The 25,599-nt window shown below is 32.3% G+C and overlaps 1 protein-coding gene and 1 pseudogene across 1 annotated transcript in view; one reads left to right on the plus strand and one right to left on the minus strand.

The window, feature by feature from the left end:
- MMRN1 (multimerin 1) overlaps positions 1-18,962 on the minus strand; it is a 62,159-nt gene extending 43,197 nt beyond the window's left edge. The window contains exons 1-2 of the mRNA XM_016161108.2: positions 18,766-18,962; positions 12,876-13,712 (exon numbers count right to left, since the gene is read on the minus strand). Of these exons, the coding sequence (XP_016016594.2) occupies positions 12,876-13,465 (590 nt within the window). The 5' untranslated portion in view covers positions 13,466-13,712; positions 18,766-18,962. The remainder of the gene's footprint in view (positions 1-12,875; positions 13,713-18,765) is intronic.
- Positions 9,866-9,984, plus strand: LOC118609045 (annotated as a pseudogene).
- Positions 18,963-25,599: the final 6,637 nt, after the last annotated feature.

Below are 25,599 nucleotides of genomic sequence, written 5' to 3' on the forward strand. Positions count from 1 at the left end.
TGAAATACTTACACAATGGGTATTATTCACCAGTAAAAAAAAATGAACTGTAATATTGTCCAATAGCCCAAATTTATCTTATAACAAACTTGTGATGCAAGCAAGTTACAGAAGAAATGTAGTATGATGCTTTTTTCTCATGTAAAGCTAAAAAGAAAAGTTAATGATATATTGTTTAGCGATAAATATATATGATAAAATTATATTTAAGAATGCATCTATTTTCTATGTATCAAATATAGCACAATTTAAAAAATGATGAGGCTAACAAATAAATCCTGTTTCATAGAAAGATTCAGTTGACTTGCTGTTTTGATTCCCACATCTTATCAGTTAAACTATATTGTATCTATAACTTTTTTCAAGACAGTTTCTAAAAAACTTTTGTTTATATCTATCCATGTGTGCTTATTCTCTTTAATATATTAGATAGTATTGAAATATGATTCAGTCCGGTGAAGCTGAGAAACTTTAAGGGCATCAAAGTCATTTACCACAAAAGTTCATAATTAGACAAAAATTGCTTTTATTAGAGTGCCTATTTTTGGATAATATTTTGGTGGAAGCTATCCAAAATGGTAAAGACATTTAAAGATATTCTTTACTTCAAGAAAGTTTAAGTTGAAAATATACATTAATGCTTCAAATAGAGTTGCAGGGACTGGAAAGTTAAATATTAATTGTTAAATAAGTTACAACACAGAAAACAATAATTTTAAATGCATAAAAGTAAATTATTAAATTATATGAGAAAATAAATTAACACAAATGGGTGAAACCTAGTGGCTATAGTAGAAGTCTGGAAATTTTTGTCTTATGTTTGTAATATGTGACGTCAATTACTGCTCTAATTCTTTCAAGGTAGACAGTAGACTATATAGATACGATTTAGGAAAAGAAGGAACAGTTTCATTCCTGGTTGCTATACCTGTTACTTTATCATAAAATATCCCATACCGAACTATAGAAAGTCCTCAATACTATAGGTTTAATTAATGACTGGATTATATCTGACTTTTTTTCCCCTCCTCCTTACTTTGTTATTTCTATGATTTTTTTTTTTTTTTTACTATTGTGGATATGCATCTTGTTACATTTAATTTATATTCTTTTCTCTCATCTGTGACTTGAGTTTTTTTTTTTTTTCCTCTCCCTGGGGGTCAGAGATGATTTGCAAAACACAGTATTAAAGGAAACATTACATAACTGTGAAATCAAACCACTATAAGTTCATATCGATGTATGAGATGTATACTTCTAAATCAGTAGAATGTAAGAAAACTATTCTGCTTTTAAAAAAATAATAATAAAATAATGAAAAAATCTACTTTAATGTCAAAAAACAAAGAGGAAATACACTTTTCCCCAGAGCAGAGCCACTGAAATTAGCAATCATCTGCTTTGTAATATTTAGGCTTCTTAGGACCAAAGGTTCTTCTTCTACAAGTCAAGCTGACTCAGTCACACACTCTACTAAGGCAGATAAATTGAGCACCATATAGTTTATTGTGCAAGGTTTGTTCGAGATGTTTAAAAATTCAATTTTATAAGAATATGAAAAGAACTTTGGCATTTTGTTAAAGCATGATGGTACTTGCAAAAACAGTGTGAAACAAAGAACAGGCAAAAGCAAGAAATAAAAATAGAAAAGATTTGAAGTTAAGAGGACTACATAAAGGGAGATTTTAAAAAATCCACTGATTATCCTAATTACAGAGAATGACTGACTTTAATAGAAACACAGTTAAATTGTCACTTGACCATTTGCTGAATGACTATGGAGGGTGGAATAAGAGACAAGAAAAAGATAAATTCCACTATCCCTACATATTCTTCTTTTTGGGAAAAACATGATAGATGATAGATGATAGATAATAGGTAGATGATAGATAGATAGATATAGATGATGATAGATGATAGATAGATATAGATAATAGAAATCTTTTAAAATTCTAAATAGTCAAACAATCTTATGACTGAAACAATCGAGTAGGCAAAAAGCAGATCATCAGATTGCTCAAAGCCCAGCAATCTTTGATCCGATATAAATTGGTAGAACTATCCACAGCCAAGGAGCCCCTGGTGTGACTTATAATTAGGTTTATGCTATGATGAAATAACCTCATTGAGGGCTGTTAAAAATGTAAATATAATTTTAAAACCAAATAACCCACAAATATAAGTTTAAAAATAGGAAATTAAACATCGTAAAGTGGTGACAGGCAGTATAAAGGCAAATGTAATGATCTCAGACAAGCATTTTGCTTAAATCTAAAAATCCTTTGTACTTTTCCAGGCTGATTATGGTGGATGGAAAGCAGTTACTTTGAAGTGTTTAGCTTTCCATGGGGTCGTAACCTTCCAAACAGCAGACTGCATTTGGGATTCTCTTTAAGGGTAATAACACTGTTGCTTTTGTGCAGCAACATGTATTGAATAAAGCTTATACTGATTCTTTAGATTTTCCAAGTTAATAGGTAAAAGGTTTGTCCTAGGAAAAAACAGACATCTTTGGTTATTTATGAACATGAGCCTAGCTTTAATTTCTAAAACATTAGAAATCAAAAATATAATAGATAGTATATGTATAATGCTTTAGAAATGTAGCAATCTAGTCTTCTAGGGAACTAATGAAAAAACTAAATTTAAAAAGAAAATTTTATTACTTGGTCATTTGCCATTTGAAGTGTACCCTGACCAAACCATGGCCCGATCATATCCATTCTTATCTTGTACAGATAATAGACTGAAGCAATAAATAATTCATTTAAATAATGACCACAACAAATATTTTTCTTAAGAAATAAAAGACAACAATCTAATTTATATCATTCATTAATATTAGTTCTTAGAACTCAGATTACTTGCTTGTCATCCTATTGGTTAAAAAGCTGATTGTTTAAACTTTTATAATGATAATCTGTGACTTGAATTGACACAATGGCATGAAAATACTAGGTCCTGAGGATATTCACCAGAAATCAAGGTAAACTAGCAAAATTTCTCACCATAAATTAGCCAATGGTAAATTAGCCAATGGAAGTCTTTCATAAATGACTTTGTTTCTTGTCATTCCCTTATTGAGATGAACTTAGAAATTCAAAGAGGAACATGAGGAAAATGAAATAAAATGAGGCAGACACGGCTACTTCTGAAAATTAATGCACATTTGGAGAGAGGATTTCTTGGTAACTTTCCTATCAAACTCCCACACTTCACCTAATGCCCTCCCATGTCTCTCTGACTTGGAAAGTGTAAAATTTTCTTACTTTGTATCTAAAGGCGACTATAAATAACAAATGACAAATCTAACAATACATATGTGTTAGTAAACTTTTAAATGGTAAGGGAAAGGACTAAGTTTCCTGTAAAATTTAATTTAGAGAGAAAAGTATTAATTCTTCATAAGAGAATAATTCTTTCATGTTGTCACTAATTTATCTTCTGAGGAACACTGTTGTCTTAGTTATAAGACTATGATTGCATGGAAATATACCCCCACAAAAACCTACCTGAGCTAAGTGTAACCATTACTAATAGCAAAATTATAAAATTACAGTGTAGTGCATCATTGGACGATAAACCTCTCAAGCATATTCTAAATACATCAAAAATAGTCTTGTATTTTTAATGACAAGTCTTTACTTCTGTAAATCCAACTTGCTTATTTCATTCTCACCTCTTTTATAAGTCTGACATATGTACTCAATTCCTTTTCTATCTCTTTTTTTTGTATAAATTAGTAAAAAGTAATGTTTTAAAGGACAATACATTTTTAAAAGCAAGAGTATATCCTAACAAAACCTAGTTTTGTTGATGTCAATAATTAGGAGAAAAAGCATTCAAATAAAGCCTCCTTTGGTTCAATACATCAATTACTGTTTCTGGGGATAAATATGCTTTATAAATTTGTAAAAAGAGAACAGATTTCAGATAACACCATTAGTCAGGGTAAATGCTCTCCCTAGAACACTACCCTATTAAGAGCATCATTAAAATATCATGGATAACAATAGCCAAAGGTGAGAACAGCTCAAGTATTTACTGACAGATGAATGGATTAAAAAAAAATGTGATGGACAGATCTCTATCTACTATCTATCTATCTATCTATCTATCTATCTATCATTAATCTATCTATTGCCATCTATCTTCTACCTATCTTTCCATTCACCCATCCATCCATCCATTCACCCACCCATCCATCCATCATCATCTATCATCTATCTATCTCTACAATGTCTACAATGGAATATTATTCCATTGTAATAAATAGGAAAGGAATTCTGTCATATGCTACAATGTGAATGGATGAACTTTGAGGACATTATGTTAAGTGAAATAAATTAGTCACAAAAAAGCAACTATTGTATGGTTTTATTTATATGAGGTATCTAAAGCAGTCTAATTCATAGAGTCAGAAAATAGAATGGTGGTTGCCAGGCACTGGGGGAGAGGGAGGAATGGGAAGTTATTATTTAATAAGTATAACATTTCAGTTTGGAAAGATGAAAAAGTTTTGAAAATAAATGGTGGTGATGGCTGCATAACAATATAAATGTACTTAATGCCACAGAACTGCACACTTAAAAATGGTTAATTTTATGTTATGTATATTTTACCACAATAAAAATAAATACATACACACTAAAAAAAAATTTCATGGAAAGCTAAAAATAATTTTTTCATGCCTCTTGCTAAAATCAGAGGAAATTGAAGAAGAGAAGGAAATACAGAAAAAATGTAAAGATAGAAGGAACAAAATAGAGTAGAAAAGGAAAAATGAAAGAGAGGACAAAGGAAATGAGTTATTCTCAATGTACTTTTCCTAAGAGTCAGATTTAGAAAATCTTTTCTAATGATGAAGGACTGGCTACTGAACAGGATTTTTTAATTCTTTTCTTTTATTCCACACATGGAGGCAAAAGAAGAGTACAGTCCTGTGTCTGGAGTTTTTCATTTGTTTACTTTTTTTTTTCTATTGTCAAATTAAGCAGAAGGGGAGGAGTAGGGGTGGGGGTAACTGCATTGGCAAAACGAATTAATAAAAAGAAATGTCCTTGAATAGAGAAGCATGTACTGTAGTTGTTAACTTGTTACTGGAGCCGGACTGCTTGCTTTTAATTAGATCTTGACTCTGCAACTTATTAGCTGTTAGTTTATTTGCTAAATGTGGTTCCTTCATCTATATAATAGTGTAAAAATATTATGTACCTCACAGGATTGTTGTGAGACTAAATGAGTTAATAAATGTAAAACATTTGCTGATGCTGATAATGATTAAATGACTCATAGAGTTCAGTAGGATTCTTTTTTGGACTAGATATCTATATATCTCTTTATATATTTATATCTCCCAGTGTTTTTTTTTTTACCTCATATGCAAGTAGCAACATGGCTCTTTTTTTGCTTCTTTAATGACTTGATAAATTCATCTTAATGGTAATTGCTTACATATTCAGGTCAGTAATAATTTCCATAAAACCATTACAGAAGACTATCATCATTTATATTCAATTCATATAATGAATTTTAGCTCTTAGAAGAAATATATTTGAAATGCCTCTATAATGTTAAGATGTTATGAACATAAATATTTCCCAAGTGTTGTGAAATCTTTATTTTATAAGAATTTATATTTTTTTCAATTAAACTCAAAGGGGAAGAACTTTATCAAATTATTAATTTGAGAGACTAAAAGTTATATATAGTTCATCAGTCATAAATTAGAAAATAGTCCAAAGGAAATAAACACAATATGAAAGAAGAAGTAGTAGAAATTGGAAATATGCAGATTTTGTTTAAAAATGTATTGATATGTAAATCAGACATGAATAAAACACAAAGCTTTTTATATTTAGTTTTGGTTAATAGTCCAAAAAATAAGTTCAACTTCATACTAATCTCCTTAAGAAAATGACTATTCTCAAACAAAAATAATTTGTAGTTCATTTTTAGTGTATCTTGATATAGTTCATTCAAAATTATACATAATATTTAAACAGGAAGTATTAATCTTACAAAAGAATCAGGTAAGTAAATATTTGAAACAAATTTTGAAAAGCAATCATGCAAAGATTATATCACAGAAAATTTCTTATATTTAAATTTTCTGGTTAATTTAAGTTTTAAGAAGAAATCCTTTTTGTACATCAACTTTTGCAATTAAAAGTCTCTTGTTAGGCACCATTAATTTGCTTTCCATAGTGGACACAGTATGGTGAATGTAATTGAATTTTTGGTGATGAATGGCCGTACAGTGACTTATAGTCACAAATTATTGTATATATACAATATTTTCAGTGTAAACTTTTAGGAGAATGAGCTGAAGATGTCCACATCCAGAGATATACATGGAGTTTGCTTTTTGGTCTCAATCTATTTTTTAAGCTTTAAAGAGGTATATTAAATTACATATGTATAACATATACTTTTTTAAAGTAACAATTCTTATAATTATTTTAATATAATCTTTTTTATAAACTTGTTTTACTTTATCTAAATTTATTTATTTATTGTTCCTTTTCCCCAAACTGTGACTTCAACATATTCAGGGACAATGTAAACTGTCTTTATTCCAGTAGGTGTCAGGCTTTCCCAGTGTGCAGACCACGAAGCCTCCAGAAAAAAAAAAGCTAACAGAGGCTGTGATATTTAAGACAGTGGTTCCTGAAAACTGATTCTTAGCATTTCCCTCAAATAATAAATTTTTAAAAAATATTTTCATATAAAAAACAAAAGGTATAGAAACGCAAGTTTTCTTATTTAATAACCTGGCCTATATAAGCACTTATTAAATTCTAGTATGTATAATACAATATGTATTTATATAGCTAGCAGTAATTTACTGAGTAGAAATATCAAAGGACTATAACGAAAGGAACTGGTAAGAAAAAAAATTGAGATACTGAATACACTTTATTTATTATTAGTTTTCACTGGCAGTAATGCAATAGGTGTATTTATTTTCCAAGGAAATAAAAAAATACTCTTTAATGTACTGGTATGTTTCTCTTTAGAAGTTTACAGCATGTGAGAATAATTCCCTTTAGGTGCTGTTAAACCTGACAATAACTTTACAAACTATACATGCTATAGCTTAAATATTTGTGTTCCCACAAAATTCATATGTTGAAATCCAAATGCCGAATATGACAGTATTGAAAAGTGGAGGCTTTGGAGATGATTAGGTCATAAGGGCAGTGACCTCATGATGAGATTAGTGCCCTTGTAAAAGAAGCACTAGAGATATTCCTCATTTTTTCCACCACGTGAGAATACAATTTAAAGTCTGGAACCCAGAAAAAAGCTCTTACCCAACCACTGTGGCAATCTGATCTCAGACTTCCAGCTTCCAGAACTGTGAGAAATACATTTCTGTTGTTTGTAAGCCACCCAGTCTGTGACATTTTGTTACAACAATCCAACAGACTAAGACAAGAGATGAATTTTAATGATAAGATTTTTCATATTTAAAATCTACAAAAACAGTAGAAAATGAATATTATAATAGACAGCAGAATTAATATAATGGTTAGCTTTTCTAATTTTAAAACATTTATTTTTAAAATGTGATATTTAAATTCTCTATTTATCAGCGGTTTAATAAAAGACTTGTAGAACTTATAATTTTAGACATTATATTGGAACTTATAATTCATTTAACTTAAGCCACTTATTTGTACATAAAGCAAGTTGTATGGCTTACAGAAAAACAAGTAAAATTCTAAAAGCAATTAAGTTAATAAAGTCAGCAAATAAAATATTTATGGTGTTTTATGTTCATCTTTTATTTCCCTTTCGTCCCTTTTCATTAACATTTTACCATTTTTATGACCATTCTGTAAACAAAATAAAATAAAACGACAAACAAAAAGTTTGTAAACTCTCTGGGCTAATCCTGATTTTTGCCCTCCTTCTCTCCTCCCTTTCATAAGCAAAAAAAGCAAACAACTCTCCTCAATAGTGTGTCCATGTTTCTATATTTATTATATTTGCCAAATTTAAATCTCTAGTCGATCACTGCTCTGAACTCCAAATTCATCCAGTAATCAGTTATTCTATACAATTTTGTTGTCTTCCATGTGCTTGGCACTGTCGTAGGCAGTGATAGAATAGTAAATAAGGCAGACAAGGTTTCTGTTTTCTTGGGATGTGTATTCTATTGTGGAAAGACATAAAATACAAAACTATTTACTTAAATAGACCCAATAACATCAAATAAGTGCTCAGAAGAAAAAAATAAGGGTGAAAAGATAAGGAAGGCAACTTTACAGTAAATAGTCAGAGAAGGTTTCTGAGTGGGGACATGAAAGCTGAAGTTTCATGAGGAAAAGACCCTCATCTGAATTCAAAAGTAAGAGGATTCTAGCAAGAGCAAACAGGAAGTTTCCTTGAGATGCATATTAACCTGAGTGTTCAGTAACCAGAAAGGCCAGTGTGGCTGGAGGAAATGAAGTGCAGTGAGCTTGGAGCAAGACGGAAGATGAGATCTTAAAGACATCCAAGGGTCATGTTAAGCAAGATCTGTGGGCTCTGGTAAGGATTTAGGATTTTATTCCCAATACCAAATTCCACAGATTTTAAGATGCACATCTCTGAAATCAAGAATGTACTTTGAAATCCATGGTATCTTTCGGTCAGTATTGGTCAGACAGTAGTTATTGCCATTACCTTAGAAATACCTTAACCTATCATTTATATTTTTACTTTAAGTATACAAAAAAGTGATATATAATTTTTAAAAATCTCTAAGTCTAAGAGATAAATAAATCTAAGAAATAATGATGTCATATTTTTCTTTCTTTTTGGTATTAGTATAATGTGTCAGAACAGATGAATTCTTACATTCGATAAGATGTACTAATTTGATTTAAAGTTTAAACACCTTAAATTTACACAATGTTATATGTCAAATGTATTCAATAAAAAAATGTAAAAGATCTCTTAAAAGAGAATACGGAGCATGGATTACCGGAGGCAAGAGTGGAAGAGTGGACGCGTTAGGAGACTAGTGGCAGACAATGGTGTCTAGGAATAGGATGGCGTGGTGAAGATGGAGAGAAGCTGATGGGTGTAGAATACAGTGGAGAGGTCACCAAGATGACTTTTTGAGAAATCAGATAAAGGCTGCTAGGGAAAAAAGGTGCCAAGGATACATCTAAGGTTTCAACTGGCCGTTCACTGACATGCTGAAGAGTCAAGGGCGTGTGTGCAGGTGTTGGGGTTGTGGGAAAAGTTAAGTAGTCAGCAGTGTGTACCAATGCCCATTTCACCTATTACCTGCTCAGAAAAGGCTTACTAACTACCCTTTAGCATAGGCCATTCACCTTCTCATAAGGTTCATTCAGAATGTTTATCACCATTTTAATTCAATATCAGCATTTGTGATTCACTGTTTTTCCACCCCATGCCCTTCTCACTGGTCTGTAGATTCCATGAGGGCAGGACAGGTGGGAGTTTTTGCTCACTGTTTCACCTCAGCACAGGTAGTGCTGGGGAGAGATTATGACCTCAGCAAATACTTGTTCAATGCATTAACGTGTTAATCCTAATTTCTTCTTTTTATCCTGCCTAATTGAAAGCGCTTGGTCACTGACCAAACCCACTCTGCCAGACAGGAAACCACAGCCCTGGTATAACCAGGAGTTCCTGAAGTGCTAAAATGAGAAAGGACAAGATGAGACAAAAATATGCCAGAAAAAAACCCTATAGACATAAGTATTCCTTTTACTTAGAATCACTATAAAATTCCAAGAGCAGTAGGAAAAGAAAAAAATTAAGTTTTTTCATTCCAAATTATCTCAAATGAGTTTATCTCAATCGGCCAGGTTTTATCACAGAGAAATAAGAATATTTCTTTAGAGTCTATGGCCACGCCATCCTGAACGTGCCCGATCTCGTCTGATCTCGGAAGCTAAGCAGGGTCAGGCCTGGTTTACACTAGAATGGGAGGCCATCTAGGAAGACCAGGTGCTGTAGGCCTTTAAAAAAAAAAAAAAAGGATATTTCTTTGGGAAGGATTCTTCTTTATATTTATATATTGATCCACAAACTTTACATTCAGTTTGTTAAATTTATTGTGTACCTTCTATCAGCCAGAGATTTGGCTAGCACTGAAAGTATGACCCTGCACATGAGGAAATCACAAGTTCATTAAAATACACTGTTGTAGGGCAGTGATAGAAGAATTCAAAGAGAACTGTATCAACAGTTTGAAGGGCTACCTAACTTAGACTGAGAAGGCTGTTGGAGATATTATTTTTTGGTGTAAAGAAAGTAGATGACAGGAAAAGAAGACCATGCTAGCTAGAAGAACAAATGGAATAAAGGTAGGTTTAATAAACATCATATTGTGGGCCAAAGAACTATAAATTTTAATGGCCAAGAAATCACAGAAATGAGGTTCAGGAGGTAGACTTGTATGACTAACTGGGGTAAGGCTTCTGGACTTTATCTTAGAGGCAAAGACTAGCCTCTAAAGGCTCATAAGACGGGATAACAGACTTGCTGAAGGAGTATAATGTAGGGCAAGAGTCCCCAATGCTAGGCTGTGGACTGGTACTGGCCCATGGCCTGTTAGGAACCAGGCCACACAATAGATGAGTGACCGGCGAGCATGTGACGCTACATCTGTATTTGCAGCTGCTCCCCAGTGCTAGCATCACTGCCTCAGCTCCACCTCAGATCATCAGGAGCACCGGTCCCTGGTGCCAAAAAAATTGAGGACTACTAATAAGGGTTTAAAGCTATGTCTCTGAAACCAGCTAGCCTGGGTTTGAATCTTTGCCCTGAGAAATGCTAATTAAGTGGCCTTAGTTAAGTTTCTTAACCTCTCTGCAAAGAAATAACAGAATCTTCTTCATGGAATTATAGTAATAATTAAATGATTGAATATATATACATATTCACTCATACAGTAAGTTCTAGGAACAAATGCCATAAAGTGTTTGCTATTATCAAGTCTTCTTTACATCAGCACTGTGTCCATAAAAGATAGACCTAAGTTTTCTGTAATACCATTATTAATTGCATGAACTAAAGAGTTAGAAATTTTGTACTTCATGGAAAAGATTACCAAAGAACGATCAAATAAATAGGGTTAATTTCACAAGCTTTAAAAGTGAGATCCTTGGATTAAACAACTAGAACTTGTTTAAAAACTAATATTATTCAAATTATCAATTACTAGTTCTAATTTTGAAACAACTATATGCCACTTTTTATATGCTATATAAAATTTGTTCAATTTTAATTCTCATTGTCTCCTTCTTTTGATCATATGTCTTATTCTATTGAAAAATCTCGATGACAGCAGCTCTAGTTTCCAATCATTTCCTGAGTGACTAAGAGTTCTATATAATCAATTTAAAAAATTAAATTATAGAGTCTAATGAAATGATTAATAGAAATGATCCTGTAAGTGACTTAGAAAAGGCTCTCAATAAATGGCATTTGTTATTATTATTTAATAAATGATATTCTGTGGCCTAAACACGAGAAAGATTAATTTATATCTGTTAAAATGTCTATTATGGACAAAATCTACCCATCGCAAGTTGGACATTTTCTACCCTATGGCTTTTGTTTTATAGTTAGTTAGGACTGTTCCAAATTCCAAGTTAAAAAGTTTTAATTAAAATCAAATTTACTTATATATTTTTAAAAGTTCTATAACCTTTGAAATACAGCAAAAAGTGGTTATGAATAATAACAAATGCATTAATACAAATCTATTGACCTGTATTTTTCCCTGTGTCTTCTCAATTTTATAACAAGAAGGGCTTTAACAACAAATCCTTTTACACAGCAGGTGTAAGCTACTATTATTGCTTTAATTATCTTACATATAGTTAGCTAGGTATTTAACTCAACTAGGCATTCTTCGGTGTCTTGAAATTATTTTATCATAGGTAAAAGATATTTGAAAGTTTAGTTTCATAACACCAAACTTCTTGTATTCCACACATACAGATAATTCTAAATATTAAATAAATAAAATATTGACCTGTATTTTTCAGGGTCTTTTTTTGGGGGGGGGGTTCTTTTGAAAGCCATCTTTAATGATACTCTCTTTTAAGCTTTGCTTTTTTATTTTACTCCAATAATTCAAATTGAATTTTCTCTAATTATACATCAAAATCGATTTGAAAAATTGGCTTTTCTATTCATCACATTCATGATGATGGCATAATTCAACATAACAGTACAAGTAAAATAGTATTTGTTGAGTACCTATTCTGTAAGAAGCACACATCTAAGCACATTTCATTAATTTGAATCTTACATGATAACTTTGCAAAGCTGGTATTTTTATTTGTACTCCTTGTACAACATCTCTGTTCTACATATGAAGAAACTGAGGTGCAGGAAAATGAATTGATCTGCTCACAGTCACAGATCTAGATAGCACTGGAGCCAGATCCCAGCTGATTTTGCTTGGTTTGTCTCAATAACTGTATACTTTCCACAGTGCCAGGCTGTTTCAGTTTTTAAATTTGTTCATGTATCAGCTATACTGACATTTTTTTCTTTCATATTGTGAGGGTAGTTTTGAGCACAACCGACATACTCTTGTGTTGAAATAGCTAAACTAACACTGTGGTGTTACATTCTTTGTTAGTAACTATCCCAAGTAAAAGCATCTCTGTAAGTGACTTTGACAACTTCAATTAAAAAAGAATTGCTAGATTTCATTTATCTTTTCTCCATTAGGTAAGGTAACACTCAATTACCTTATCTAACTGAAATATGGTCCAATATTTGAAATCATTTTCTGTGAGAGAGATGGTTTAATTGTTAGCTTGCGATCTTATAACCTTTATAGTTGGCGAGGGGTGTGGGGAAGGCGGGAGAAAGAAAAGAAGTTTCCTTACTTTCCTCTAGTTGTTTCAAAGCTTGACTTTTGATAGTTGGTTCTTTGGCTTTCACTGCTGTCACCTCTGCTGAGATATGTTTCCCGTGGGGATCGATTTTCAACAACACCAGATGAGTTTAGAGAAATCACTTGGTGATTTGACTTTCTGACAAAGCTCTGAAGAAATTTCAGCGTGGAGTTGGAAAGGACCACGGACTCTGCTCTAGGACTGAACTTGATGCTAGATTCAGTCGGGAGGGCAAGAGTTTGAAACTTTAGCTCCCTTTCTTCTGTCTTCTCCGAGGACGTTAGGGCTGGATTTCTCACACCCCTAGGAGAGGCGCTATTGTCTGAGGAAAGCAGTGCCGATTTCAGGAGACTGTCTTCAGAGGTTCTTGTCTCAGGAGTGGTAGCTGTCTCTGCAGACATGATCTGAGTGGTTGGCAGCATTTGGAGACTTTGTGTTTTATTTAGAGGAACCAAAGCAGAGGTCATATTCTTCTGGGAGTTTTCATCCTCGGATGTAGTCCAAGTCTGTGTAGTGTCATTAAGCCCAAAGCCCCCACTCCATATACTAGACAGCAGGACAAATAGCCTTGCTCCCTTCATCTCAGTAGTTTGAAGCAAGAAATCTCATATAAAGTTGAGAATTAAGTCCTTCTAGCCTTTTCTACAGCTACCTCTACACTGTATCTGCTAAGAGAGAGCTTTGCCGATATGAGATGTGTAGAGGAAACAGGTTTCTGTGTTTTGTAGCGGACTCAGGAAGACTGATTTCCTGTTTCTTTAGGTTGTATGTGATCTGCGACCTCTGGTAGGATGGATCTATGTAAGTGGTGAAGGATCTCTGACGAAGCTAAGGGTAAATGGGAAAACAAAGGCAATTATTATTAGGAAAACCCATTAGAAAAACATGAAGCAACTTTGCTTCCCTAAGTACACTCATGTTTCGTAAGCTGCTGATTTTGAAAAAAACTTCACGTCGATGATGGGAAGTATGGGATTTGTTTGAATGGTCTGAATCAAAGAGTTTAACCTTTTGTTCAACTACACAAGGAAATTGAGAAACAAATTTGTGACACTTCTTTTCCACTGTGCCCCATCTAAAGAGCCACATTTTATTCAAGTCCGTATACATGTACACATACATAAACAAACACTCATTCACAGTATCTCTGTCCTTTCATACATCACAGGCTGAATTAGGATCAAAAATTTATTAAACCCTACTTTTATAAATACACTTAAGCTGTAACATTACTTAAAGTTAATCTCAATCATAACTAGTAAAAAGAAAAGCATAAATAATTGAATTACACAGGTATACAGGAATTCACTTTACATTTGGTTCTAGAACTTTTACCAGAGATAATTAATGGAACGAGTAATCAGAATTTTGCTTCTGCTGTTTTCTAATTCTGATCTTCTAGTCATTGGGAGTAATTAGTATTTTGCCACTAACGAATATGAGGAAAAAGTGAAGTCACATGAAAATACATTAAAATGGGATCAGATATAATGCTTATGTACTTTTACTGTAGTACAAAATATACCATTGCCAAGACATGGAAACAACCAAAATGCCCTTAGATAGATGACTGGATAAAGATGTGGTACATATATACAATGGAATATTACTCAGCCATAAGAAAAGATGAAATACGGAGATTTGTGACAATGTGAATGGATCTTGAGATTGTCATGCTAAGGGAAATAAGTAAGATGCAAAGAGTTGAGATCCATATGATTTCATTCATATGTGGGATATAAAACTGAAAGCAACAAACAAACAAGGCAAAAACAGTTTAGTGGTTACCAGAGGGAAAACACTGAGAGGGGGAGGTAGATAAGGGCAAAGGGGGTCAAACTTCTGAGCAAGGTGTTAGACTTCTGCTAAATATCCAGTCAAGGAATGTTTCCTTTCAGAATTGGAAAGTGTAAAGCCTAGTACTTGTTTTATTACATATTGTTGTAGACATGTACTTCGAAATGCAGCCTTATTTTTCTATTAATTATGAACTACTTGTTCTTAGTATTTTTTCTCTCCTTCGATATTGCCATTCATTTCTATGAGTACATTGTTGACCTATTCGAAAGTATATAATATAAGGTTATTTAAACTAAAAACCTTTAATCAGTAGCAACCCAATTGAATTTGATATGGAGTACAAAGTATCTGTTTCTCAGATATACCACAGAACAATTCTACAACCTTGCATTAGTGAAAGAGCAAAAAGGTCCAGCACAGACAGTCAATTAGTTACTAAAAAGAGTAAGGAAACTGCATAATTTTCACAGCACAAACATGATTTTCAATACTGAAAAAAAGATATTACAGCTTTTTTATCCGGAAAAGACACAGGCAACTAACTTTGGCTTACAGCAGGATAGTAATTTAGAAAAACCCAAGTAAAATTTTTCTATTTAGTGTACAATTTTAAATTATTCCTTAGACTCAGTAAAAGTAGATGAGTTTGGGTTTGGAAAAAAAAATATCTTGATCCTGTTCAGGACAAGCGAACTTTAGAAGTAAAGGTCACTCATTGGATCTACAATCCATAACAAAAAGCTCTCTATGGTAATAAAAACTGAACTGAACTAAGTAATTCGTTTCATCTCTTATAAGGTATAATGACTTTTGGTTACCCTCATCCTAGCTTACAAGGAATTGTGATCAAAAGGGTAAAGGTTTTATATCTCATGATCGATCCATGCAGCCATCTTGCACCGTAACTCCCTGGAGAATCCTCAGCTAGCTCATCTGATGGATTTAAATGTATGGATTATCTTTCAATTGAAGATATAAACTATCTGTACTCCAGAAACTGTCAGAGGCATAATCTCTAATTCTGCTTTCTGAAACTCATTAATACTTATTAAGTAACAATTAAGAAAAATGATATTCCTGGGATTACAGCCTGAAGAACGCTTGATCCATTCTTCTGGCTACTCTAAATACTATACCTGGGTTAAACTATACCATGAGAATTTTCTATACTTACACCCAATCATTCTACTATCCCCCCAATGCCCACTAGACTGTTTGTATTGAAATTTTTTACCCTATTGTCATTTATTTTCCTTTAGTAATTTTAAAAGAAACTATGAAACTTTTTATTTTATGTGCTATCTGGAGGATTTTACACAAATTTTCTTTGTATCATAAATGTAAGACTGAATATATATTGCAAAATATGTTCTATGTGATTATAACAGGTTTATTTCCTTTATCTTTTTTCCCTTATAATACATATGCATTAATTTTCTAATTACAAGGAAAAAAGTTTATTAAGTTGAAACAAAACATAAATGTTAGCTAAAAGAATCTTTGAGGAATTTATTCCTTGTATATTGTGTTATGTATTATTTAAAGCCATAAGTAACTGTAAGAGTTACTTATTCTTTGTAAAATACTGGCGATAAGGAATAACTTCCACTTGATTCAGAGAATTTTTTAGCAGCTTTCTTTCTTCTTCACAAGGAATTCTTATTTTCTTCAAATAATTTAAGCATTTATTAATAATAATTTTATTATTAATAATAACATTAACCATTTTATTATAGCCCTTCTCTATAAATTGGCACTCTCAAAAGATAATTGCAGAAGACAAAATTCTAAGCCTTTTTCAATTTTATGTTGGTTGAAGAGTATTAAAAACCTCTTAAATTTATATGTGGACAAGGGGAGTTATAAGCAAACAGGAGAAGGAGAGAAACAGATTTACATGTGATTTTGATGAGCCAATGAGCTAGTTTAGTCAAATCTGGCATATTATTTAATTCTTCCCATCATGCTAGATAGATATTCCACTCTCGCTAAAATTAAGCCTAAATAAGTTAAATGAGTTCCTAGGGTAATATACTGGTAATTGATAGAATAGACATTTATGTTCCATTCTGATTCTTTCCACCATCTAATAATGTCCCCTAAAAGGCAAATAGTAAACATCTAAGTTTATAGAAATTTATAGAAAATAACTTTGAAATTGTTTGAAGTTCATTTTCTCAATCATTTTGAACTTCTTCAGTTTTTTGCTTTTATCTTGAAGCTAAAATGTATACTGAGACACTAATAATAATCTACTGATTGCTATTAGAATTTATGAGATGTAGAGGGAAAAATTTGTGTTTTTATGAGTTTGCTTTTAGTCTAACCTCTGCAGTTTTTTTTTTCTCTTCAGTTTGGTGCCTTTTCAATTCCTGTGCAATATTGTGAGAAATTGTGTTATTTGTGACAGCACCGGTTACATACTGCTTTCATTTGCTAAAACGAAGAGTAGAAGACTGCTATATCCCCTGCATCTAGAACAGTGTTCAGTAGTCATTCAATATAAATATTTATTGAATAAATGAAAGAATGAATGAAACTGAATGTACTTTTGCAGACAGTAACAGCACCTGTCAGAGGGTTCAGAGGAGGCGCTATTTCTCTAATTCATAGCCACATAAAAGAAAAAAAAAGCAATCTAAGTAAATAAAATTCACTCACTCTATGAATATAACTTAAAAATTCTCCTAAAATGCCCTTTTTATCATTTTGACTGCCTCTTCTAAGTCTTTTCGAAATAAAATTCAGAAAGCCTATTGTTCTACCTCATCTGTTTTCAAAATAAATTTGAGATGGTTTATTTTGACTCCATCGCAGATACATGAGATCATAAAGCAAAAACTCAGATCTGTATAACAAAGGATAATTAAGCAGTAGTAATCCCAGAAAAATCTAAAATATGTAAATTAATTGAAATTAAGAACAAAATTTAGATCTGAGTGGGCTGGTAAGAAAGGGAATATGGAAGTAAAATAAGTTACATAATTATTTATATTAAGCTAGAGAAGTATGTTAGTTTGTCAGAAAAACAATTCAACATATTTTGTCCTAACATTAAAATTTTGACTTTATAATTAAGAATATAAAGAACACATTATAAAACATTTCCTAAGGAAATGTCTATCTTAGTAGGTTGCAAAACTATTTTATTGCTTATTTTATATTTTTGCTTTATGTAGAAAAGTACACTTGAAATAAGAGTTAATTTTAAAAGTCTTTAAGACTAATTTTGAACATTTCAGAAATAAAAGTCTTTTAATTTCTTTAATGAAAATTTAAGTTTTGAAAATTTAATTTATTATGCATGACTTCTGCTTCTGGAACTAGGGAATAAACGTACTTGTCCTTGTTCCTCTTAATAAGTACATCTAAAAATCCTGGACACTGTATGTAAAACTCAAACATAAGAAGACTCTGAAAAGTGAAGAAAAGAAAGCAGACTGCTAGCTGACATGAGGAGCAACACAGCATCGAGTCCTCTAGATTTTCTTTTTGCCTCTTATCTTCTAGACTGGGTCCTGGAGGATTTGACAAACTAGAAATATCAGTGGTACAAACAATAAAAGCCTCCAGAAAAGCCAAAGAACTAGCAAATGGTCATCTTAGAGAGAAAACTTTTGAGACAATAACTGCTCTACTCCCACCTGACATCACAGAAAAAAATCTGTGGTCCTAGTCCCACCCCTGCCAACAAAGGTTGAATGGAGAGCTTAGACTTTTCCACCTTATGAGGTTGTAGCAACGTGTCTCAGCCCACGTCACTCCCCAGGGCAGTGTCAGAGAAGCCCAATAGGGAGCCATAAATTTTATTATCAAGAAGGCTTCACTTAGTTACTGCCATAGCCCTCCAAAGACCTGGTAAAGAACCAAAGCAAATAGCAAAAAGTAGCTTCGAGGCATGCCAGGCCTTCTGGGGGTAGAATACAATGAACCTCCTTTCCCCCCGCCCACCTTCGACCCCTAACAAAACTGGAGATAAGACAAGAGGTTAGAAACATATCTTCCATGCTGTTGAAATCCAAGGATGTGTCTGAGAAAAAAAAGAGAATTCACAGAGATTTAAGAAAAAAAGATTTCTTACTCTAAAGTAGGAGATCTTCCGCAGTGTTTTAATCCCCTCCTCTTCACCCCACTGGTGAGGGAGGAATTCCCATCCTAGAGTTATGGGGATGACTGAACACATGACACCCAACGCTGGATGAATGAGAATGCCAGCAGTTTACACATATACCCACAGCCCTGGAGGTGAGGGAGGGGGAGGACACCACACACCACACAGGGCCCCACAGACGTTGTACTCAGAAACTAGGGCTATAGAAGGCTGAATTTGTAACATCAGGTGTGTGGGTTTCCCCCGGCTCCCACTGGAGGATGCGATTGGCTTGTTTAAATAGTTCTACAGGCTGTCAGAGAACTGAAAACCACTATTCATGGATAAGTAGAAAGTGTGCCTGGTCCTCTTGATAAGAAAGATTCTTTGGCTAGGAGGCCTTATCCACTGGAGCAGAGTGGGTAAAGGAAATTGTGGTCAGGCCATGCGAGGTTCTCCAGGTTTCATATGTCAAGGCAGCACACAGTGTTGCATCTTAATGTTAGGCCTTTTACTACGCAAAGATCAGAGAGCTTTTTATGTTGTTGTTTTTCTTCATTGTAAAGAATAAAGAGGTCTCTAAGGGCTTTGCTCATGTTCAGATCTCAAGCTTAGACAAAAAAATCTTGATCATGTTCTCACAATATTTAAAGACTGTCATGAGTTAAAACTAATTAAAACTATAACAACTTTAATTTAGATTAGACCTAGCTCAACTACAAATTGTTGCGACTCAGCCTCCACATTAGAAGCCTGACAAGAGAAAAGGTATTCCCTTCTCTGAGGTAAACATTTACTATAGTTCTTTTAAACATACTACCTCTCATATAATCTAAATTATGAGACAAATGAAGAAATTAAAAAATGTGATCCATGGTCAAGAAAGAATACATCAATGGAAAAAGATCCAGAAAAGGCCTTGATATTAGAAGTATCGGGCAGACAATTTAAAATAAACATGATAGAATATAGTAGAGAATATGGGCAACATATCTTAAAGGCAACACAAAAAGAACTTCAGCAGAGATGAAAACTATAAAAACAACTAAATGGATATGCTACAAATTAAAAGTATACAGAACTAAAAAGTACACGTAATAAAGTTAATAGAACACAAGAAATATCAAAGAAAATTATCAGTTAATTTGAAGACAAGTCCAAAAAGAAATTATCCAGAGTGAAACACACAAAACAGATAAATATATAGAGAAAAGGAAAAGTGTCTGAGATCTGTGGGACACTTTCATATGGTTTAACATACATATAATTGGAATAAATAAAGGAGAAAAGTAAATGAAAAAAGAGAGTTTACAACAAAAGATAAAATTTTAAAGATAACAAGAATTTTCTAAAATTAATAAAATATATCAACCGAAACACTCAAGTTCAGAAAACTCCAAGAAAGAAATTATGCTTGGGTATATTGTAGCTAAAATACTGCAACACCAAAGATAAAAGAAAATATTGAAAGCACTCACTTAAAAGAAGAATCCACATTACAATAAAAGGTACAACAATTATGGCTGACTTTTCATTATATACAATGAACTAGAGAACACAATGAAATGACATCTTTGAAGTATTCAAAGGAAAAAGTAACCTGTTAATTTAGAATTCTATATTTAGTAAAATATAATTCAAAGTAAAGGGGAAATAAAGACATCTTAATAAGAAAAACTTGAAAGAATTGGTCTCTGGAAGGCGCATGTCAATATATTTGACAATTTAAGTGAAATGGATATATTCTTTTAAAAAAAACTTACTAAAATAGATAAAAAGAGACATTAAAAAAACTAAAAAGTTCCCTTTACAATAAAAACTTTGCCACTAAGAAAACTTCAAGACCAGGTGGCTTCACTAAAAATTCTATTAAACCTTTAAGGAAGAAATACCTTGTCTTCACAAACTCTTCAAAAACAGAAGAGGTAATACATCTCAACTCAATTTATGAGGCCAGAAAATATTAATATCAAATATTCCAAAATCAAATACTTCAAGAAAAACAAAACCAGAGGCTAATATCCTTTGTGGATGTGAAAACAAAAGTACTCTAAATAATAGCACTATATAAAGGCTAATTTATCATGACCAGATGGGGGTTATTCCAAGACTTCGAGGTTGGTTTACATTCAGAAATCAAGTAACATAATTCATTATATTAGCAAAAGAAAATAAAGAAAAAAAATGTAGATGTATATCTAAATAGCTACAGTAAAAGCATTGATACTAATTCATATTAAAATCGCTCTGCATACTAAAATAGAAAGGCAGCAATAAAAAAATCTATAGATAACACCTTTATTAATGATGAAACATTGAATGCCTTTCCCCTAACATAAAGAACAAACAAAAATGTTTGCTCTTACAACTTCTGCTCACTATTGTATTGGAAATCCTAGCAAGCGCACCAAGGCAAACAAAAGAAATAAGAAATGAGTGATAAGAAAGAACAAAGTAAAACATTGTTATATAGAGATGACATACATGTGTACATAAAAACTCTATGCAATCTTCAAAAGAAAAACCTACTAATTAGTGAATTTAAGCAAGTTCACAGTACAATGGATCTAAAATAGTCAAACAATTTTCATAAAAGCTAAATTGCATAACTCATGCTACCTGATTCAAGACTTACTCTATAGAACTCAGAACAGTATGATGTTGATATTTCTTAATAATGTAAAGCTAAGAGAGTTTTCTTTAAAAATAGAACTCCAGAAAAAAAATAGTGACTCCAGTTATCAATATACACTGATTTTGGACAAAAGCATCAAGTTAATCCAATCATTAAAAAATCTTATTAACAAAAGATATTGAAGCAAATAAAGATGTAAATTAAAAAACAAAAAAAACAAACAAAAAAAACCCCAAAAAACCTTCACCTCTAAAGCATTCCAAACCCAAAACTTGATTTAAGATGGATCATAAACTAAATATAAATACTAAACCATGACTTTCAAGGAAGAAACATAAGAAAATATCTCCATGATCTTTGGTACAACACAGAAAACATGCACTATAAAAAATTAATACATTGAAACTCTTCAAAATTAAAAATTTCAGTTCATCAAAGGACACAAGAAAATGAATAGCAAGTCCTTCATTAAAAAAATATAAAAATTTAGATATTTGAACAAACTACCCATCCAGAATGCACAATGAATTCCTAAAAATCAATAATTAAAAGACAAATAATCCAATTAATTGGCAAAAGCCTTGAACAAATACGTAACAAAGGTATGCAAATAGCCAACATACACATGAAAATACACCTAGTATTTTTGGTTATTAGAGAAAAGCAAAGCAATTAAAACTATATAGACATTCCCTGACTTACCATGGTTAGACTTAACAATTTTTGACTTTATGATGGTGCAAAAGCAATATGCATTCAGTAGAAACTGTATTTCAAATTTTGAATTTTGATCTTTTCCTGGGTGAGTGACAAGTGGTAGATACTCTCTTGTGTTGTTGGTCAGTGGCAGTGAGCTCAGGTCCTAGTCAGCCATGCGATCACAAAAGTATACAACTAACATTCTACAATGTATTGACTGTGTTAAAGGATTTTTCCCAACTCTGGGCTAACATGTGTTCTGAGCACATTTAAGGTAGGCTAGGTTAAGCTGTGATGTTTGGTGGGCTAGGTGCATTAGGTGCATTTTCAATTTAGGATATTCCCAACGTACAATGAATTTATCAGGAGGTGTAATTAGATACCATTTCACAACCATTTGAAGAACTAAAATCAAAACAGACTAGCAACACCAAATGTCAGAAATGAGTGAAATAATCAGCATAGGTATTTCCAATAGAATTATAAAATGGCACTACCACTTTGGAGAACTGTATGGTAATTATAAAGATGAACATGCATCAATCTTGATAAAGGAATTTTATGTTGAGGTATTTACCCACGAGAAATAAAAACATGCCCACAAAAAGACGTATATAAGAATATCCATAACTTCATTTCTAATAGTAGCTCCAAACTAGGAACAACCCAAATGCCCAAGAGAAGATATAAATGAAGAGTGGAATATTTATTCAATAAGATACTATTGTGCAATAAAAACAAATAAAATACTGTTATATGCAATGACATGAAATCTCAAAATAAATATGTTGAAAGATCTGAGACAGAAAAGAATGTTATAGTTCTATTTAAATGAAGATCAAAAACAAGAAATACTAATTTATGGTGGTAGAAATCAGAAAGTAATTTTCTCTGGGGGCAGGTGTGGAAGGACTTATTGGAAAAAGAGATGAAAGCTCTTTCTGTGATGATGGAAATATTTAACGTTTTACTTTGGGTTGTGGGTATTGAATACATACAATTATCAAAATTATTATTGAACTAAGCACCTAAGAGCTGTGCATTTTATTTTATCCAATTTACACATTAATTTTTTAAGTGAAAAAAGAATTTAATGAGCTTAAAATCAAGAATGTTTGCGCCTTTCCTAGCAGCGTGTTGTTCTTTCTTTTTTCGATATGTATATTTTATTTTTCAATTACAGTTGACATACAATATTATATTAGTTTCATGTGTACAACATACTGATTAGACATTTATTTAACTTGTGAAATGATCACCCCAATAAATCTGACACCGTAAATAGTTATGATAATATTGACTATATTCGCTATGCCATATTTTAGTTAAATGTACAATCTTTCCATTATTTACCAGATACAACAAATCTAATATTTATAGTCATCTGTAGAATAGAGATGATCTACAGGGCAAGATACCAACTTAAGCTGAATTAATATTTACGCAAATTTGGTATGTCTAGAACATGAAATGGAGGGGAAAAAATACAGTAAGGCACTAAAAAAATGTCACTATTAAAATCAGTACTAAAATCCAGGTTTTCTAAAACCAGGTCAGTAGTCTTTCTACATCTAGCTCTGTCTTCATACATATTTTTCTTAAAATCTATAAACTTGGTTAAATTAAGAGTTTAGAAAATTCCTTCTAATTTTATTAAAGATGAAAAATGTTAAGTATTATTTATAACAAAATGTATATTTATTTACACATTTATTGTTCAGCCAAAATAATATTGATAAAAATTATTCAATATAAGGAATATGGATTTACAATAAGACAGAAACAACAAAACCTAAAAATAAATCATTGAATAGCAATCCAATCATTCTTTTTTTTTTTTTATCATGACAAAAGTCACTGGAGGTGGTAAAATGAAGAGCCCATACTATCTCTGATGCTACAAGAATTAAAGAAGTATGGTCAATCTTTTGAAATATGATTGTAACATATAGACATCACCATAATATGAAAGTTACTTTTTTTTTAGCAGCAGGAAAGTGGTTAATATAAGATCCTACTTTAAATAAACAGCTTAAATTTAGAGTTATCGTGGCTGTTGACAAACTGTATTTAGTAATAAATTTAGGAAATGACCAGATGTTGTAAACAAGTGTTATAATTGGAACAAAAACAGCTCATGAAGCACTTTGTATTCATCTGAAGTGTTCTCAGTAACTGTGATACGCATAACTTGTACTCAACTCCTTCATTAGTTGTATCATTGCTGTTCAGTTCTCAAAAACTAAATTATTCATTGAAAAGTAGTCCTGAACAAACAAGTTCAGTATACAACTTGCAACAGTACATCAGTGGATTGAGGAAAGTGTACAGTACTTAACTGAGTAAAAATATGAATCAATGTTAGATAGACCATGACTAGAGTTGTAGTAACAGTGCTGATTAGAATAAGACATCTTACATTCATCATTGGCAACTTGTCAAACACAAAACATTAAAATTTCTGTCTCATTCCTTTATTTAAAGAAAGGCATATAATTCATTCATATATACGTTAGCATTCACGCAAAATGATAACACTTGCTTTTACAGTTAGAAGGAATCATTTTAACAGAAAAAAGTACATCCAACATTAGTTCTCAAATTTTGGAGGTTTCATATGTCATGGCTAGAAAACAGCCAAATTTCCTTAAAGTCCTTTAATGCCTTAGAATAAGCAGTTCCTAAATTTAAGAAATGTGTTACAAATGCATTCGCTTCAAATATACAAATGAAATTTTAGTTATGAAGTATGTATATGGCAGATTGGAATTTAAACTTAACTAAATACTAGCATACACTCTAATAAAAGTTAAGAAATTGCCTTCAATCCCACCACCCAGACTGGAGGACGAGGTGCACAGAGTTGGTGGGCCCGGGTACGGTGTCTGCAGCCCCTTTGCGACTCTAAAGCCAGCTGGAGCTGCAGCCAAGCCAGTTGGGGCATGCCTCCTCTTGGAAGCCCCTGGTTCATCCCGCAGCTACGTGGCACAGCGGTCGAGTATTTGCTAATCTCTAAACGTGGTTCTTTATTTAAATTGGCAATACATTAAGAAAAACATTTCAAAAAGAACAAAAAAAGTATCCTGTGGAAAAAGCCTCTCTCCCTTAGAGGCAGCTAGTGCCACCTGTTTCTTTTGCATCTTTCCAGAGATTTTATGCCTACATACCTCTATATATATATACATATATATATAATCAAGTCCTCTATGCAATGTCTTCTAACCATCTGATAGCTCTTACTTTTTTATCCTTAATTTTGTATTATGGAGATTATATCATATCGATACATTGAGATATGCCCTTAAAAAAAAAGAAAAGAAATTGCCTCCATTGGCAGTTACAGTTTGTTGCTTATTTTATTGTGTGCAAATCTGTGTATCAATGATTAAAGAAAGTAAAGGAAATTATCCACTGAAAATATGAATATAGGCAAAGGAATTCTTCAGATTTGCATTGAAGCAGCCAACGTACGCCTTTCCCTTAGTTTATCA

This window comes from Rousettus aegyptiacus, unplaced genomic scaffold (assembly GCF_014176215.1).
Source record: "Rousettus aegyptiacus isolate mRouAeg1 unplaced genomic scaffold, mRouAeg1.p scaffold_m13_p_10, whole genome shotgun sequence".
NCBI lineage: Eukaryota > Metazoa > Chordata > Mammalia > Chiroptera > Pteropodidae > Rousettus > Rousettus aegyptiacus.